The sequence below is a fragment of the Diabrotica virgifera genome, chromosome 1, assembly GCF_917563875.1.
Source record: "Diabrotica virgifera virgifera chromosome 1, PGI_DIABVI_V3a".
NCBI classification, from domain to species: Eukaryota; Metazoa; Arthropoda; class Insecta; order Coleoptera; family Chrysomelidae; genus Diabrotica; species Diabrotica virgifera.
In genome coordinates this window covers 177,481,238-177,501,575 of record NC_065443.1, presented here as the reverse complement: position 1 = coordinate 177,501,575, position 20,338 = coordinate 177,481,238, and the positions used below count along the sequence as shown (strand labels likewise).

Sequence of the window (20,338 nt, the reverse complement as noted above, 5' to 3'; positions counted from 1 at the left end):
GCGTATGTTGCTTAATTTTGATGCTAGAAAGTTTTTTAGAAATAAAAAAGATTTTTTTAAAACTTTAAAAAAGTTGTAATAAGTTTTCTCAGAACAGTGCATCATTTTTTGGTTGCTATCATTTTTTGGTTATTTCACGTGAAATCATTCGTTTTTAAATTTGACGAATATGAACCTGTTTCCTGTTTTACATTAGCTACAACTTTGCTTCTACTGATTCTAAAAAGTTCATACGTACATCAATTTTGTTACTTTATAAGCTATATTTTTAATGTTTTTCCCGATAACATACTTACTTTTTGAGCTATTGGAAAAAAAAACTGTATAAAAGTGTTTTTTTTTGTTGAAAAATTGACATATTATTATTGACACGCAAATAACTCAAAAAGTAATAACTAATAAAAGTAATAACTAAGTGAAAAAATACTATATAACAAAAGTTGCTTAGAATAAGCCAGTTTATCTTTTTCCGAACTTATTTTGAACGTATATTTTTCACCTCCGAGAATAGGAGAAACTCACCCCAGGGCAAAGTTTTCTTTTCACTTTTTTCTATGTGTATGCTAAATTTCACGTCAATCCGTTCTTTAAAATTTGGAACAAAATCCGTTAATGAACTATACTATTTCGGTAAGATCGTAAAAAACGAATCAGAATATTTTTCCTATCGACTAAGATACAACCTGGACTAATACAATGGGTGATCAAATTATTATGATCAGTCACAAAATTTTAAGTTTTTCAAATTTGTTTAAAAATTTTATAATAAAATCATATGCTGCTATACGATTAAGGTATGCCAATATATTTAGTCACTAATAACTTTTTCTACGAGCGTGCAAAAATGTCTACTTTCGCGCACGCATTTTAGTTTAGAAAGTTTCACTTTTCCGCACGCGTGTTACTTTTCCGCACGCGTGTTACTTTTCCGCACGCGTGTTACTTTTCCGCACGCGGTTTTTACTTTTTCGCACGCGTGTTAACTTAGATATGTTAATATGGCCTTAAAGTAATTATAATACATGCAATAAACTAATATTTAGATATTATTTACTATTTTATTTCAAATATATCTTATTGTGTTCCTGTTTTAATGAAATTAATGCGACAATTCGATGAAATAAAATTATTTTGACATAATATTCGAAAGTCAAATCGGTAGACAATAACAGTCGTTTTGAATCATCGTCATGGAAACCAAGATCGTCGTCATGCTAACTAATTATATTGAAAGTTTGGTTTGACAACCTTGTCAAAGAATTAATTTGTGTATGTATTTTCATATTAATTAAATTAATTGATTAAGATTTGGTAATTTTTTAAAGACTCTTAGAAAAAATATTGTTCCTAACTCTTGCAGAAAGTCTCTTTTGAAAATGAATGAAAAGAATGACTTTCTGCACTTGTTAGAAAAATAACTATTACTTTTTTGACGTTTACAGCTGTAGAACTGTCATTTGTGTCAAATTACGTGATAACATGGACAACATAACATTGTGGTGAATTTGCGCTTGGAGTTTACAACTGAATTTGTATGTTTTTGTATTGTTTTTGAAAGATTAGTATTGTTTTATCTTTGTAGTATGTTTTATTAATGTTTTTCCGCTGATTCTGGCCTTTGTTTAGAACTAGAACCTTTAGCCACGTAATTGTATAACTTATCACTAAGTCAGGTGTAATGTGTAGTGTGTGTGTGTTGAGTAAGTGTCTTGTTACTTTGCAAAGTCGACGTCATTGTCTTTGCAAAGAGACGCTAATTGTATCCGAACGTCTGCGGTCCCTCCGGTGAGTTTTTATTAATATATTAGTGGTGACTGTGAGTGAAAAAAACTATCAGTTTTAAATTTAAAGACATTTTCAAAACATTTCGATTTTTGAGAAGAAAATTATAATGGGTAAGGCTAAAGACGTGCCTGTATCTAAAATAGTGGAAATAAAGACACTTTTACTTGCAAAAAAAAACGTTAAAATGTGTTTTTTTTTTGTTGAAAAATGAACATGTTTACTCGCAAATAACTCGAAAAAAGTGAAAAAAATGCTATAGAACAAAGTTGCTTAGAATTAGTTAGTTAATCCATTTCCGGACTTATTTTGAACGTATTTTTTTTCATCCCGAGTCGAGGTGAAAGTCACCCCATGGCAAAAGCACACATCGGCACAATATCAATTTTCTTCTTTGACATGTTACCTATGTGTATGCCAAATTTCATGTCAATCTAAGCGGTTTTTTAAAATTTATGGGTTTTGCAATATTTTACCGTCAGCGAACGGACTACTAGTAGAGGATCCGATATAAGGCCGATCTGCATCGATCTATTTAATGGATAACAATAATTATTGGATATGTAATTTAGTATGTTAACAATTATAAAAAAAAACAAGGGGTGCATGATCTAATTTTCTTCTGACTATAATTAATTAATAATTAATAAATGACTTTTATCTACTCTATGTCATATTATGTATAAGTTTTTAGTTTGTGAAAACTGTCATTATATGTAGATAGTAGTGCGTGAAGGGTTTAAAGTGTGCGTGAAGTAACAATGTATTTTAAATGGGATTTACTTTTTCGCACACTTTCAAGGGATTTTTTGGCACACTTTTATATAATCAAATATCCTTACCTTTCGCGTTGTCATGGTGATGACATAATGAGCAATAAATTACAAAAAGAATTTTGACAGTTTTGTGGTTTGAAAGAAATTAGAATTTTTCACTACTCACTGCACAGTAGTGCAGTGAGTAGTGAAGTAGTGAGTAGTGAGTGTAGTGTCTGGAGCCTCAGGAGACTGAGACCCTGGAAGTCCTGAAGATGACGTCAGAGAGGACGTCGAAAGCTTGGCCTAGAAACCAACGATGCAGTTCAACCCGGAAGCCTGGTGAGCTTATTTTAAATATTAATTCTTTTATTGATATTGATTTTAGCTTTAAGTTTCATTGTATTAACCGCGGAAACTTTTCCGAACATTTTATTCGCCTCTACGGGGCGAAATTTTACCATCTCACTAAATCATACAGCAATCTGTTGTTGCGCAAAACTCGTCTTCTTTGCAATCTAACATTCCTTAAAGCCTGTCGAGACCATAAAGTCATTCCCAAATCTCTAAAACTCAAACACCATACTTCTTCTTCTTCTATCTCCCAAATTCTTAGAAAAACCAGTTTCGCGCTTCTTCGTGAAGCAATTCATTCCACTAGACGAAGACTAGGAGTCAAAAACACCCATATTTTTCATACCTGGTCATCTATTCATTCTTTTCATGTACATCCTATATTATGGGACAGTTTCGACCGTATTAACACACAAACAGCCCTAAATACTTTCGAGTCTCAGACTGAAACTAAAAAGCGCAAATTAGCTCATCTATAATAGCCCAACAACTTCCAAAACCCAGAACTTTTAAACCCACCACAGTGGTTCACAACTTTTCTGATACCTCTATTTCTACTGTTGCCACTCAAGCTTTAGCAAAAGGTTTCAATTATTCTGTTACCCCAAGCCACATCCCAATTGAGACAATCATTTGTCAAACTGAGGAAGCTATCTCTCATTTACCTTCCGAAGATACTGAAATAGTTAGACAAGACGTCGCTAGAATCCTTAGGAACTCAAAGCCCCTTACTCCAAACATTAGCCAATCCGAGAGAAAAGCCCTGAAAGAACTTCAAGCAAACCCAGATCTAGTCATTCTTCCTGCCGATAAGGGAAACGCCACTGTTATTTTAAACACTTCTTCGTACATCGATAAGCTCTCAAATCTCATTAACACCCCCGACTACAAGCCAATTTCTAATAATCCTACAACCTATTTGGAAAAAACAACAAAAACCATTATGAATAAAACCTCTCTTCCTGCTGCTGTAAAACAAACTTTAATTTGTTACCCGCTTAGTGCTGGTAACTAGGGTCCCACACAGTGCCGGATTTAGGGTACTTGCGGCCCTAGGCCAAATTACCACGAGCGGCCCCCGATAAATTCACGAGTATGTAATTAAATTTAAACAAACTCCCAAAACAGCTCTAACAACAAGTTCTATTAGGTATTTATAGAAAATATATAAGAAAATTAGCAAACAGCAGTTATTTGTAAAATTATTAATATTGCTAAAACTATTATACTTATTATAAATTAGTGTTGCAGTTAATTGTTAAAATTAAATAACATTTGTTTCATTTGGGGGGAAAAGAACAGGTGATAACAAAAGACTAAAAAAGCCGAGTTGAAAGGACATGAGTAAAAGAACAAGCAAAATAATATGAACTGTAATAGTAATGGCTACGGTACTGAAAAATAAAAATATTAAGAATACAACAAATTTAATAAACTTGTAGATCGTTCAATTCTCACATTATTCTCTTATACTGAAAAAAGGTCAATGGCATATTCTTAATTTGGATAAAGTTGGATTAGTGATTAACATTGACATGCACTCCATACTCATGATAAATCTCATATCTAAACTCTAAACATTCACTTTTCTATATTTTTTGGCTGCAAAATCTTTAATGAAATCGTTGTCTAAGGCAGGCCGCACATCAAAGAAACATGAAACGTAAATTATGTTTCATGGAAATAAAACACTTCTAAACAAATATACGTCCGGCCATTTATGAAAGTCTCCGAAAATAAAAATGTGTCATGAGCATGAATCACACTCGTTTCATTGTTAGGCGGACTTTGATATTTGTTTAGCCGTGTTTTATTTTCATGAAACATGTTTTACGTTTCATGTTTCATGTTTTTCGTTTCATATTTCTTTGGTGTGCGGCTTGCCTAAAGGCTTGAAAAAGCTTGGCAATTTAAACAAAACTAGCCAAACTACAATAAAATCAAAATAAAGTTGCACTAGAAATAAACAAACCAAAACAGGTTGAATGTTACGAGGAGCACTCCCGATTCATGATTTACAATATATAAACTTTGGCAATCATTATTTGGGACTTATAATGTATATTGTATATACATTGTAAATCATGATTCGGGAGTGCTCCTCGTAACATTCAACGTGTTTTGGTTTGTTTATTTCTAGTGCATCTTTATTGTGATTGTAGTATAGACAATCTAGAATCTTCTTTAGAAGTCGAGTTCCTCAAGTAGTTTTTGATTCTTTTCAACACCCTGAATGATCTTTCTAAAGATGCACTAGATGTTATCATGCATAGTAGAATGCGCAAAACCGTGTCCATATTCGGAAATAATGTTGTTAACTTGTTTTTCACGAATGAGTTTCAGATACTCCAAAAGTGTATTCCTCGGAGGTTTGGCAATCTTCTTATCATGAGGTTCTCTTTCTTCATCAAATATACCTTTAACAAAGCCTTTGAACTGTACACACTCTTCTCCAAAGTAACCATCTATGTCGATTCGATACTTTCTAGCCAAAATAGCAGCTTTCCCCTGATTATTTCATTGGAAATTGACTATAAGTGAAATTATTAATTTAGACTGAAAGAAACTTCGGATTTTTCATTCAATTCTGAATAAAGCCTGTCAATTACAACATTAAATGTATTAATCTTTATGTCTTCTTTGCCATTAAAATGGGGTTCAGTGGATTCAATTTATTTGTCTTCGCCATGGATAGCTTTTCTTTTCGGGCGTCTTTTTATTTCAAGAACATAGGTTTCATTTTTATGCAACTCTGAATCTTTTTTCATAGGAATCAAAGTTGTCTCTCAGACTAAATACGTACTTCTTTAGAGATTTGTATATGTTGCAAGTCACATTCAAGTCTGCAGCAGTCTTTTGCAATGTTTTACTACTCGTGTCAAAACGTTGTACCACATGTTTAGTAGAATAGCAGTCTCTAATTTGAAAAATTGTTTACCGTATGAACCGTACCCCGCACTGCCGTATGCTAGTGTGGGTTACATCAAATAATCACAATCTTAGAACTTTCCACAATCCACCTGCAATACTATACCCTGTATCTCTATGTATATATCCTGTAGCCTCCTATACCCTAGCAAGCGTTACTATTTATATTAACGTTGGTTATTTTAATTAGATTGTATTGCTTATATACAAAAGTAATGTGCAATAATTTTACTCGATTTACAGTAGCGATAATTCTGAATTAATTTTAGAAAATAAAAATTCAATTTTTTTTACCAAAAAAGTTTTTTTTTACAAAACGCTGCGGCCCCCTTTTGTTTGCGGCCCTAGGCCGAGGCCTAGTCGGCCTAGTGGTAAATCCGGCACTGGTCCCACAGCTTATGGGGGTGGCCAATGATGAGCAATATCGTTGTTATTAATAGTTAATTGATTTAGTTCGCAAGGCCACCGGAACTTCACCCAAAATAGAATCTTAAGCTGTGGTGGTTCGGCTAAGCTCAGATGGAGGCTGGTCGTGGTTATAAGAAAATAAATTTATAATAAAATCTATTACCTCCAAAAATTTAGATATCCATAATAAACCGGAGTAAGGCGCCAATTGATTATTTGCCTTTTACACCACTATCAGAATTACCTTACCCACTAACCAATAATTGGGTAAGTGTGGGTTACAGGAATGAAACCCCAAATTCAAGCTTGTAAATATATAAAGTTTATTTGTAAATAAGTTAAGAAAATATATGTTAATACGTATGTAAATAAATATTATAAATATAACATTAACGCAGTATATCGAGGTATGAGAAGAAGTAACGATATCACACTAAATGGGTTGTAATTTGAAAAGGGAATCTTACATGTACATACAGTAGGAAAAATGAAAGAATACCCATGAACGAACATATAAATCACGCTGAATTTTCCTGTCACCGTGTCACACAAAAAATTGGCCAGCGCAAGTACATGTAATAATTATTTCAAAACAGAAGGTGTAAAATTCTGCCTCAGCTCAACATTTTTTCAACATGAAAATGAATATTCTCATATTTCTGGAGTAGCTATGGGCTCGTCTATATCAGCACCAATAGCAAACTTGGTCATGGAAATATTAGAGACAACAGTCATCTCTAAATTAAAATACAATATACACTTCTACAAACGATATGTCTATGAATGCCTACTATGCATTCCAGAGCATGAAATCGAGTATACCCTCCAAATTTTCAATAACTTCCACCATAACATTCAATTTACTTATGAAATGGAAGAAAACAACAAAATTAATTTTCTCGATTTAAGTTTGGAGTATAACAGCAATAACCGACTTATAACTACCAACTGGTTTACAAAAGATGTCTGGTCTGGAAGATATTTAAATTACAATACAATCGCACCGGTGCGTCATAAAAGAAGTGTTATATTTACTCTAACGGATAGAGCAATTAAGCTATCTAGCCCACAATTCCATTCCGAAAATCTGAGAAGAGTTAAAGATATTTTAGAAAAAAAGTAATTATCCGCCAGAATTTTACAACCCTCTAATTAAAAAAAGAAGATATATCATCAACAACCAATCAAATTCCAATACCACTCCAAATCAAATCCAAACTTCACCTAACATTATCAATAGTAATATCACCAACCCAATTTTATTTTGACGACGTCAAAATAATGGTTTTTCTCAAAACCAAAATTATTCAACGCGGAGTCAAACCCGGAAAACAACAGAAAGCATATATATATATATATATATATATATATATATATATATATATATATATATAAATATATATATATATATAAATATATATATAAATATAAATATATATATATATATATATATATATATATATATATATATATATAAATATAAATATATATATATATATATATATATATATATATATATATATATATATATATATATATATATATATGAATCTTAAAGCTAAAATCAATATCAACAAAAGAATTAATATTAAACTCACCAGGCTTCCGGGTTGAACCGCGTCGTTGGTTTCTAGGCCGAGCTTTCGACGTCCTCTCTGACGTCATCTTCAGGGCTTCCGGGGTCTCAGTCTCCTGAGGCTCCAGACACTACACTCACTACTCACTACTTCACTACTCACTGCAATACTGTTGTTGCTGACGCTGGGGCGGTCATTTATACCGTGGACTGGTGTGACTGACGTGGCTGTAGATGACGTGGCGGAGTGGGAATTAGCGCGAAGACTATTTGGAGTGACGCGAAGATTTTTGACGGCGGGAATTGTATTTGTAGATGGTGCGGACGATGTTTTCTTTAGGAGGGGTCTCCAAGTCGAAGGTAAACGGATGCCGTCATCTCTTTTATTGAGACAATTTGGCCGTTTTTCGATTTCTATGGCTTCTCGGATAATCCTTTGTTTATAGAAGTGGATGGGGGCTATGGTTCTGGAGTGTTCAAAGTCAATTTTGTGACCTGTATGAAGATGGTGTTGGCCTAGGGCTGAAACTGAATCGGAATTGCGAACAGATATGGAATGTTCACAAATCCTATTTTGGATTCTACGATTGGTTTGTCCTATGTAAGATCGGGGGCAGTCTGCACAAGGAATTTCATAAACTCCGTGTTGTTCATTTGGAATGTTGTCTTTGACGGATCGGACAAGAGATGAAAGTTTTTGTTGGGGGGTAAATACTGTTTTTATTCCTCGTGGTTTAAGAATTCTGTCGATTTTGTCAGTAACACCTTTGATATAGGGAAGAAAAGCTTTCGTATGATCAGGATCTGACTCTTTGGGTTGTGATTGAGCGGGAGATTGAAGTTTATGGATGCTCCTATCGATGTGATTTTCGCGGTAACCGTTTTGGATGAGGGCTTGTTTTAAAGAAGAGAGTTCAGTAGATCTACTTGAATCATCGGAAAGACGGATTGATCTGGAGACAAGAGTATTAATGACTGAATTAATTTGAGAAGGTGGGTGATGAGAGTTGCCATGCAAGTAGCGGTTGGTATGGGTGGGTTTTCCATAAATTTTTTGATGAAAACCTTGTGATTGGTTCTTCTTAATAAGAACGTCGAGAAACGGTAAGGATGAGTCAGTCTCCATCTCCATCGTGAACTGGATACTGGGATGTATACCATTCAGATGGGTCTGAAAAGACGCTAAAGCATCCCTTCCGTGGGGCCAAATGACGAATGTATCGTCAACATATCGTAGCCAACATGTGGGTTTGAGCGTAGATGTGGATAGTGCTCGGGTCTCAAAATTTTCCATAAAGATATTAGCAATTACTGGAGAGAGTGGTGAGCCCATTGGGGCACCATTTATTTGTCTGTAGAATTGATTTTGGAAGATGAAATAAGTGTTGGACATGCAATGTTTAATGAGAGATAAGTGGTCTTGCTGGATACTGTGTTTCGTTTCCAGAATATTTAGGGTATCATCTATAGGAATGTTAGTAAAAAGTGAAACGATGTCGAAACTTACTAGAATGTCTGAGGGTGAGATAGGATATTGTTTGAGAAGTTCGATGAAATGAAAAGAATTTTTGACGAAAGATGAGGCATTTTCGGCGAAAGGTTGAAGAGTTTTGGCTAGATATTTTGCCAAAGGTTGTGTCGGACAGTTGTATGCACTGACAATGGGGCGTAGAGGAAGATCGGGTTTATGAATTTTGGGTAGGCCATATATTCGAGGTGTTCTAGAAGACTTTTCACGAGGAATTAAAGTTTGTTTTACGGCAAGAGGAAGAGAAGTTTTATTGATGATGGTTTTTGTTGTTTTTTCCAAATAGGTTGTGGGGTTATTAGAAACTGGCTTGTAGTCGGGGGTGTTAATGATATTTGAGAGCTTATCGATGTAAGACGAAGTGTTTAGGATGACAGTGGCGTTTCCTTTATCGGCAGGAAGAATGACTAGATCTGGATTTGCTTGAAGTTCTTTCAGGGCTTTTCTCTCAGATTGACTAATGTTTGGAGTGGGGGGCTTTAAGTTCCTAAGAACTCTAGCGACGTCTTGTCTAACTATTTCAGCATCTTCAGAAGGTAAATGAGAGATAGCTTCTTCAGTTTGACAGATGATTGTCTCAATTGGGATGTGGCTTGGGGTAACAGAATAATTGAAACCTTTTGCTAAAGCTTGAGTGGCAATAGTAGAAATGGGGGTATCAGAAAAGTTGTGAACCACTGTGGTGGGTTTCAAAGTTCTGGGTTTTGGAAGTTGTTGGGCAATAAGATGAGCTAATTGGCGCTTTTGAGTTTCAGTCTTAGACTTAGACTATATATATATATATATATATATATATATATAGGGTAAGGTGGGGTAATGGCGTACACTTAAATATAATTAGAATTTATTTTATTATTAGACGACATTAAAATTTGAAACCTAAGCAAAAATGAAGAACACATGTTAGTCTACAAATTTTGATTAAAAAAACTTTTTAAAATTACAATACAAAATTAAAAATATACATATAAAAAAAGTTGTCACTGTCCGTTATTACCCTCTATGTTGGGGTAATGACGGACACCTTTTACAAACAAAAGTCGCAAATAAATTTTTTGTCTTTTGGAGAGTTAGAACATGCCTTGTGTGCCCAATGACCCCAATACACACATCTTAGCCAAAGTTCACTGTTCTTGCCAAATTCTCCACACAAAATGCAAATGTCTTCGGTAATGTTCTTGTCCCTAACATCGTCATCATCCTCTATCTCACTTTCTCCTTCTTCACATATTTTATAGTTTAAGGCAATTTTTGTTCGCTTTGATTTTTGTCTTAATGTAGACCCCTCCTGTGTCATAAATACATTTCTTTTAGCCTTATCTGATTTGATTGTTGTCTTTTTATTTTTCTTCTCTTCTTTTTTTTCTAGCTCTTCTTTTAGCGGTGTTGACGTAAATACAATAGAGTGTTGCTTGTTTGCCTTATTTTGTCTCTTTACAACATTTTCGTGAGAACAAGATGGTAGAGGAATTATCTCGGCAAAGGAAACATTTTTTAATTCTGTCTCATTCACACTACTATTTTTTTCAGGGGTAGTCTCATTTGTTTTGAGTAGTTTTTCTGCTTGGGTAGGTTCTTGAAGTGCATCAGAAACAGTGGATTGAAAGGCTTCTGCAGGAGCAAAATCTTCATCTGTGAATACGTCAGGGTTGTAGGGGAAAATACCTGTCTCTTTAAATCCCTTGATAGCCTTTTCCGGGGTTGCCACTCTACTAAATGCTAAATTAAATAATTCAGCAATCTCACTAGGCGTGATTTTCTCCCCTGGATGGCTGGTCAAATATTTGGAACATTCAGAGTTGAATGCGGTCTTTAGAGGAAAGTAAAAGCTCACATCGAGTGGCTGAAGGCGATGTGATGAATGTGGAGGGATTGTCAGAACAGCAATACCGTTATCTCTACAAAAATTATATGCTTGTAACGTGCAGTGAGTGCTATGATTGTCCATGATTAAAAGAACTGGATCTTCTTTGGATGCTTTTACAAATGCTTGAAAATGTTGTAACCAAGTAAGAAATATGTCCTCTGTAATCCACCCATTTTTTGAGCATGTGTAAAGGGCACCTGGGGGACCGTTTCGTTGAAGATGGGACGCCATTCTTTGGCGTGCAAATATAAACATGGGAGGTATATAGGTTCCTGTAGCGTTGACGGCACACATCGCTGTGGTTGTTTTCCCCCTTTCCCAGCTTGTAACAAATCCAACACGCTTCTGACCTTTTTCTGCATATATTTTTGGTGGGCGTTGTACAGTAGTGACCCCAGTTTCATCGCAATTATAAATTTTATTGGGTGAAAATGCATATTTTTCCATAAGTCTGGATAAATTGTTAAAAAAAATGGTAACTTCATTGCGACTAAAAGCTGTAATTCTGTTAATGCTGGTTGCTTCTGGTTTCCTTAACGTAATATTGTGACGAGATATGAAGCCCCTTTCCCAGTCTTTACCAGCCATTTTTCTTTCTTGATTAAAGGGGACTCGGATGTTGTTTGATTGTGTAAATCCAAAAGCACATCTTCGTACTTCCTGGGGAGTTATTCCATAAAAAACTTTTGCCAGCTTCTTAATTTGAACAGCAAGTGCATTTTCGGCTTCAACTGAAAAAACTGGCTTTCGGCCCAAGGAAGGTCCAGAAGGGGCAGTGCCATTTTTAAGTCGTTCGTGTAACGTAGATTTTGGAATTGAAAATTTTATTGCAGCTTTTCTTAACGACATACCATTCTGTATAGCATGGAGTGCTCTTTGCAACTCCTCCTCTCTCCACGAAGCTTTTTCGGTGACTCTTTTATAATTCCGCGGCATCTGTAAATTAAAATAACAGTGTTTACTGTTTTGTATCCAATAATAAATATTATGATGGAATCGCAGAAACTGGATATAAATACTGTAGGTATGTTTGTTGAGTTATTTTTATTGCCAATGTTTTGATCACGAATGGGATCTTCTTCAGGTCTACAAAGAATTAATATGTAAATGTCACATACATGTCATAAACTATATTAGATTTTGTTTTAATTGTAATGGGAAACAAAAACTACAAAAATTTATAAAAAATGTTGACAAATAATTATAAATGTAGGTAATTATGAATTATTACCTATTAACTATATTTATATCCACTTTCCAATATTCCATCATAATAAAACAACAGCAGGTATTTGCATGTACCTATCTCCCAATACAATAAATAGTTCAAACCGGAGCTGGGGTAATGCCGGACACAGTGTCCGGCATTACCCCTAAACGACATATTTATGCATATGTTCGGTAGTAATTATTAGAGGAAGTAATGAATAAAACTACTTAAAGATACGTAAAATACACTGCGTAAGCTATGACTTTGCACGTAATCTCATCAATTTCTTATAATAGAAATGGTCAATACTCACCTTTAAAATCAGTTAATTCATATAATCACACACTAAATTTTGTAATTTTTGTGATAACTCTCTTTGCAAGCACGTGGCAGCGACTAAACTGAGAACTGAGATTCAGATGTCTAACGGTCAGCCTGTGATGAGCGCGAAATTCAATAATATGCCGATACGTGCACAAACATCGCAGTCCGGTATTACCCCGCTGTCCGGTATTACCCCACCTTACCCTACATCCCGCTATCATTATGTCATCTTTTCATGTTGCAGTCATTTGGCATCACCAAGAAATACTATCATTTTCGAATTTTAATTCGTGTATGTTTGTTGAGCGCATTTTTTAACGCCCTGTATCGTTCTCAGTTTTCTAAAATTTTAATTTTAAAAATTTAAATTATATACAAAAATTTTTACACTTCATAACCATTTTGACTTCCACCACATAAAAATGTGTATTTCCCATCATTTTGCCGCTTTTCGACGTTGCCACGAGTTAAAAATACCGATCTTTTGAGGACAGGTAGAAAAGGTCTATTGTAAACTTAGAGGATGGAATATTTTGGTAAAATATTCCATCCTCTCAGATTATAAACTACATAAAAGGTAGGTTCTTTACCTGTTCAGCTGGATTACCAAGCAAGGGTCTAAATATTTTACGAGTTGAATTGTGTTTATTTGATTTCATCTGTTAAATTAAAATTTCTCATACCGACTTAAAATATTTGTTTGAAAAATTCATTTTATATTTTCATTTAATTTACTTAGGGTTTTTGGTCAGAATTTTGAAGAAACGCTTGGTTTGACATAAAATTTGGGACACGTACCTATAGCTAATATGTTAAAGAAAAAAAGTGATATTGTGCCGATATGTGCTTTTGATCTGGAGGTGAGTTTCGTCGGTTATAGGGTATGAAAACAAATACGTTCAAATAAGTCCGGAATTGGATAAACTGACTAATTCTAAGCAACTTCTATTTTATAGCGTTTTTCACTAAGTCAATACTTTTAGAGATATTTGCGAGTGAATATGTTCATTTTTCAACAAAAAAAAAACGTTTTTATACGGTTTTTCGCAAATAACTCAAAAAGTAGGTACTTTATTGAAAAAAAATTAGCAAATAGTAAATATAGCTTATAAAAAAGTGAAAAAATGGTATATGTGTCAGGTCTGTAGACCCAGTAGAAGCAGAGTTATTGCTAAGCTTTGTTTTAAAACCAAGAGGAGTAGGTAAACTAAATGGCAGATTCACACCCAAGAAAGTCACTAGAAATATCATCAGATAAATCTTCTTTTTTGGTTGATCATATCGGCCTTTGACGGTAATCTTGACTAAAAATCTAAAAATAAAAGGAAGAACGCAGAAAATACAAAAATTGCTGATAAAATAAATAAACTAACCTATGAAATGCCAATAGTGTCAAAATTTGATATGAGTAAAATTGCCTGAGGTTGTACCAATTACAAACAAGGTGTACGGCGCGGGAAATTTGAATGACTCCTCTTGTTTAAAAACAGACTATAGTGAAAAATAAGCTCTTATATCTCAAATTCCAAATCGAATATTTTAACGTGAAATAAAAAAAATGAAACACTTTTCTGGGAAAACTTATTACAACTTTCTTAAAGTGTTTAAGAAAACGTTTATTTTTATTTTTTTTTTAAGTTTCCAGCAGCAAGAGTAAGCAGGTTACGCTCAAAATACAGTTGTTCCTTTTTTTTTGGTTAAAAATATTCTAAAAACTCCCTCTAATTAACAGCCCAAATGGAATTAATCGTTACCACTTCACAAGTAACTTTATGTATTGTTTGTGTTTGTAAGTTTCATCAGTTCAAAGTGCTTATTTGTGGAAAAATTTGGTTTTAAAGTAAATTTTTTTAAATCTTTAATTTTGAAAAAAGACTTTTGTCAAAATAACTTAAAAATTATTAGTGATACCAAATATCTTAAAGAGTAAAAAATGTAGGTGTTGCTTTTTTAAATATTTGGAATTTTTTGATTTTCTGGAAGACAAAAATTGGTTAAGATATGGCTGTTCAAAATTTGCATATACATACTCGTGACTAGTGATTCGTTCGAGGCCTTTCAACAAAACCCCTTTCAAAAATAAGCATTTTGAACCAATGCAACTTACAGATCATATACAGGGTTTCCCCGAAAATAGTGCGTTCCTTAAAGGTATAGATAGAAAGCACAATGTAGAGCAAAAAAGTCTTATAACATTTTATTCTAAATTCAGCCGTTTGACCAAAAAACGAAAATACATTTTGATATGCAAATTGATACTCAATTAGTAAATAAACAAGGGGTCCCATTAGATTAAATTTCACAGTCACAGGTTCTTCTACGCCATGTTGCCAGGTCATATAAATTTATGAAAATAAAAATTTACTCTTATGGAGAACAACGTAATTTTTGTTGAAACGGTTAACTTTAGGAAAAAATGTTACAACACCTTTTTGTTCTAAATTGTGTATTATATCCACACCTTAAAGGAACGCACTATTTTCGGAGACACCCTGTATAAACAATACATTTATCTAAAGTAACGTGTGAAGCGGTAACAATTAATTTTCATGACTTTCTTTTGCCAAAAAAAAGGGAACGATTTTATTTTCAGCGTAACTTGCTTACTTTTCACGCTAGAAACTGTTTTAAAAACACCAAAAAAAATTTTTTTTTAAACACTTTAAAAGAGTTATGATGAGTGTTTCCCGAAAAGTGCTTTATTTTTTTGGTTATTTTACGTTGAAATATTCGATTTGGTATTTGACGAATAAGAACCTATTTTTCATTAGCTGCAACCCTGCTTCTACTGGGTCTACAGACCTTATACTGACACCTCTTTTTCATAAGCTATATTATTGCTAGGAATATTTTCTTCGATAAAATATGTACATACTTACTTTTTGAGTTATTTGCGAAAATCCGTCCAAAACGTGTTTTTCTATGAAAAATAAACATATTCACTCGCACATACCTCGAAAAGTATTGACCTAAAACTGTTATAGAACAAAATTTGCTTAGAATTAGAATTAGTCAGTTTATCCACTTCCGGACTTATTTTGCACGTATGTTTTTTCACCTCCAAGAAGGGGTGAAAGTCACATCCAGGACAAGAGAACATATCGGCATAATCTCACTTTTTTCTTTGGCATTTTAGCTACGTGTGTGCCAAATTTTATGTCAATCCAAGCGGTTCTTTAAAATCTGGAGGTTTTGCGATATTTTATCGTGAGTGAATGGAATAATAATTATTACAACGGCAATTATTGCCGTTGTCACTTTTAGATAAGAAGTCATTATCACAATGATATAGTCAGGTTAACTGAATTGTATAATTATTGTTTTTATCATTAAATGTGAAAACCTAGAATTATCCATGTCTGTCCGTCAATAAACACAACTCGTCTATTAGTAGGACAGAAAGAATGACAAATAAGGTGTCAAATGAAAGCCTATAACCAAAATATGATATTACATGTGAGAAGTTTGACCTCGGACTGCCTGTTCCAGAGTTGCAACCGAAAGTACTGTTTTAAATTCGTCGAAATAGTACAAACTATTGGTCAACACGACTAAGAAAGACCAGAACAAATACATACTTCCGGTTTCATGCCTGTCTGTTCGTCCATATCTGTAGGTGAACAAAATTCATCCGTCATATCAGCTGACAAAAAGTTACACGAAGGGTTCAAATATCGACTGCCGGTTCAACTTCCGGTCACTTTTTGTGAAAAATTAGAACTTACGATGTCCAATTGCTTGTTACAATTTTTTTTATAAGTGTTCTACTCTATCTATTCTGACTTTTCATTAACTTACTTAGATCACATATAATTTAATACAGTTTTGATGTCAGGGTCTTCAAAATTTATGTGATGAGTTCCGGTATGTGATGAATGAAAAACGACTCCATAAGCAGAAGAAAAAAGTGTTCTCAAGACCTAAGACAATACATCGACTCACAAGAGCGTTGTGACAGTAGCAAAAATTCGAGTTGGGGTTCTAATTACTTTCTCATGCGGCTTACTCTCCTGACTTGGCCCCCTCCGATTATTAAGTGTTCCCAAATCTGAAGAAATGATGGGCGAGTCACAAAGTTTCACAAAAAAGCGAATATTTCGCGAAATGAACGTCAGATCGAAAAACTAAAAAATGCGTGTTCAATATTTTTCAAAAGTCTATCGAATGATACCAAAAACGAACCCCCACGGAAAGGGGTGAGGAGTAAATTAAAAATTTTAAATACGAACCCTGCGATATTTCGCGAAATGAACATCAGAGTGCCAGTGTGTGCTTTTTTTCTGGGGATGAGTACCACCCCCTTCTCGAGTGTGAAAAAATATAGGTCCAAATAAGTCCGTAAGTGGATAAACTAATTAAATTCCTTGTAACTTTTGTTTTTAGATGGTTTTTCGCAAATAAATCAAAAAGTAAGTATTTGATCGAAAAACTATTCCTAGCAAATATAAAGCTTATAAAACAGTAAAAAAAATGATGTATGTATGAAGTCTGGACACACAATAAAAACAGAGTTGGAGCTAATCAAAAGTTGGTTCTTATTCGTCAAATTCCAAATCGACTAGTTCAACGTAAAATGTCCAAAAAATAACGCACTTTTCGGGGAAAACCCGCCACAAATTTTTTAAAGAGTTTAAAAAAAGTTTTATTTTTGTTATATAAAAAGTATCTATTCTATCACCATCAGCATCAAAAGTAGACCGGGCAGTATCGTCGCCCCCGCTAGCGAAATTATTCCGATTCGATTTTTTTGCACAAACTTACTCAAAAAGAGGTCCTTATAACATATCCAAAGGGTGCCGGGCGGTGCATTGGTCGAAAAATTGTTTAAAAAATTTTTTTGAAACAAATTCGCAAAAACAATTTTTTCATTTCGAACAATTTTTTTTAGATAACTTGTGTCATTCTGGGCAAAAAAGGTGTCTTGCCATTTTTGTTTAAAATTGATTATTGTCGAGTTATATGCGATTAAAAATTTGAAAAATGCGAAAATGGCCATTTTTAAGTCTTAATAACTCGATTAAAAGTTATTATTATGAAATTAAAAAGTGAGCAGATCAAGTTTCAAACCCTTGCTTCAAGGTCCTTAAGAGATTTTTGTCATTATTTTATTACAAAGCTGTTATTTTTAATTATTAATAATTAGCGCTATAGTCCCGGATTTATCGTCGCCCCTGTTAGTGAAATTATTCCGATTCGATTTTTTTGCACAAACTTACTCAAAAAGAGGTCCTTATAACATATTCACAAGGTGCCGTGGTCGAAAAATTGTTTAAACAATTTTTTAAACAAATCCACAAAAATAATTTTTTCACTTTGAACAATTTTTTTTAGATAATTTTGGACATTCTGAACAAAAAAGGTCTCTTGTCAATTTTCTCTAAAATTGATTGTTGTCGAGTTATACGCGATTTAAAACCTGAAAAATGCGAAAATGGCCATATAACTCGACAAAAATCAATTTTAGAGAAAAATCTCAAGATACCTTTTTTGCTCAGAATAACCCAACTTATCTAAAAAATCGTTCGTAATGAAAAAATTATTTTTGTGAATTTGTTTAAAAAATTGTTTAAGGTGATACAGTAGCGATCAACAGGTAGCCAAAACGCGTTCCAAGATTGCGGCTGTAATTTTGAATATTTTTTCAAGATATTTGGCACACGTATCCGTAATATAATAAAGAATGGCGGTACAGAGCCCAATTTGAAAAATATATTAGGTAATATTTGAAAATTATTCTGTAATTAAATACAATATTAAAAAAACGAGCCTGTACCGCCATTAAGAAGAACAAAAAAATACACTTTCTTCAAATAAACTTTTTTATCCGATGCCTAGATTTTGTGTCATTTTGGAACTACTAAAATGTTTTATTTCATTAGTCCAAAACAAAATTTAAATTTTTTAATTCGACAAAATATTTCCACGCACAGGCTGTGGTCTGTATTAATTCGAGAACCAAGAGAGACAGCTCATTAACCGCCTTTCATTTTTTCTTAGAAAATAAACGATCTCTACACAAAGTACTTATAGGATAATACGCCGCCGTTATGAAATGATTGTAGGATGTTAAAATGACGAAGGATGTTTTACCCGGAAATCCGAATTTTATATACTTTTGTTATATTTAATACCCTAATAGCACACGACGTTCTTTGGACGTCCAAAATAGGTCAATTTTTGGTCCTAACGTCCATGGACCATAAACGGACGTCCTTTGGACGTCCGACGCTGGACGTACTTCGGGTGTACTAAATATGTACGTCCTTTGGACGTCCGGCGTTGGACGTCCTTCAGGTGGACTAAATATGTACGTCCTTTGGACGTCCGGCGTTGGACGTCCTTCGGGTGGACTAAATATGTACGTCCTTCGGACGTCCGGTATTGGACGTCCTTAGGGTGGAATAAATATAAACGTCCTTTGGACGTCCGTACTCGGACGAAATACGGACCTTTTCCAATCGTCCATATTGGACATATTCTACCAATAAGGGGATTAAACAGCAAAATTATTTAATAAAATATTAACTTAATTATGTTAATAAAATAGTTTAAATGGAAAAGATTATAAATCATATTTAATTCAAAACTGTATATGTAGTTTAATATCTAATACATGTTTTTGTTTTTATGTAAAGTGTGAAAATCTGATCGGTAAATTATTCGTTATGTCCACTCTACATCAACAATAAATTGAACAAGAAATTGACTAAGTTATTCAAGGCCAAATTTGACGAGTACAAAATGTATGATTTGTAAAAGAAAATGAAGGAATTTGATGAAATAGAACAATTGGATATGTTTTATTTTGTCAAATTTCTTTATTTTCTGTTTATTCACGGCAAAATTGGAAGTAGAATTGTGTTTTGTATAAGCCAAATTTGACCTTGAATAACTTGTCGTCAATTTCTTGTTCAATTATTGTTGATGTAAAGTGGACTTTATAATGTTTTATTATTCCCGTTACCAAGATGATAGAAGTTTGGTGGTTAATTCTAATAAGCAAAAATATAATTTTTATCAATGTATCCTTACTACAGATGAATATTGAGAGCATCTTTTTGAAGTTGAGCGTACGTGTGCCCAAAATAGGTCCAGTTTTAGTCCTAATGCGGATGGACTATAAATGAACGTCCTTCGGACGTCCGACGTTGGACGTACTTACGTGTTGAATAAATATGAACGTCCTTTGGACGTCCATTGGACGTCCGTGCTCGGACGTCCGTTGGACATTGACATCGATCCGTGAGCGTCATCTGCAAAGAAGAAAATCACAAGCCAGGACAACCAATCCAAATAGTGAGTGTTTCAAACTTTTGTGTTGTGTTGTCAAAAGTTTATTTAATTATTTATGTTTTTCCTTACATACTTACATATTTTTTCAAGCTTTTTGGTATATTTTTCATATTTTTTACTATATTTCGATAAAAAAATTCTTCGCAGTTTTATCCTAATCAACATCATCATCATTCTATCCAAAAAGGCAAATCGCCAAAATCGCAATTTTATCATAATATGATATGTATATTTGCATTTTACCACATTTTTTCGATGTTTTGAAACATTTTTGTATATCTTTTGTGTATCTATCTATATTTTGTATATCACC

General features: G+C 33.7%; 2 protein-coding genes across 3 annotated transcripts in view; both read right to left on the bottom strand.

Moving 5' to 3' along the window:
* The window catches only part of LOC126881647 (plasmanylethanolamine desaturase), a 749,932-nt gene that overhangs the window by 161,691 nt on the left and 567,903 nt on the right, over positions 1-20,338 (bottom strand). The window lies entirely within an intron of this gene.
* On the bottom strand, positions 10,330-12,884 carry LOC126881640 (tigger transposable element-derived protein 4-like). The gene is made up of 2 exons (XM_050646017.1): positions 12,722-12,884; positions 10,330-12,134 (listed from the first exon to the last, which is right to left on the bottom strand). The coding sequence occupies exon 2, from the start codon at positions 12,132-12,134 to the stop codon at positions 10,359-10,361; it is 1,776 nt and encodes a 591-aa protein (XP_050501974.1). The 5' UTR covers positions 12,722-12,884; the 3' UTR covers positions 10,330-10,358.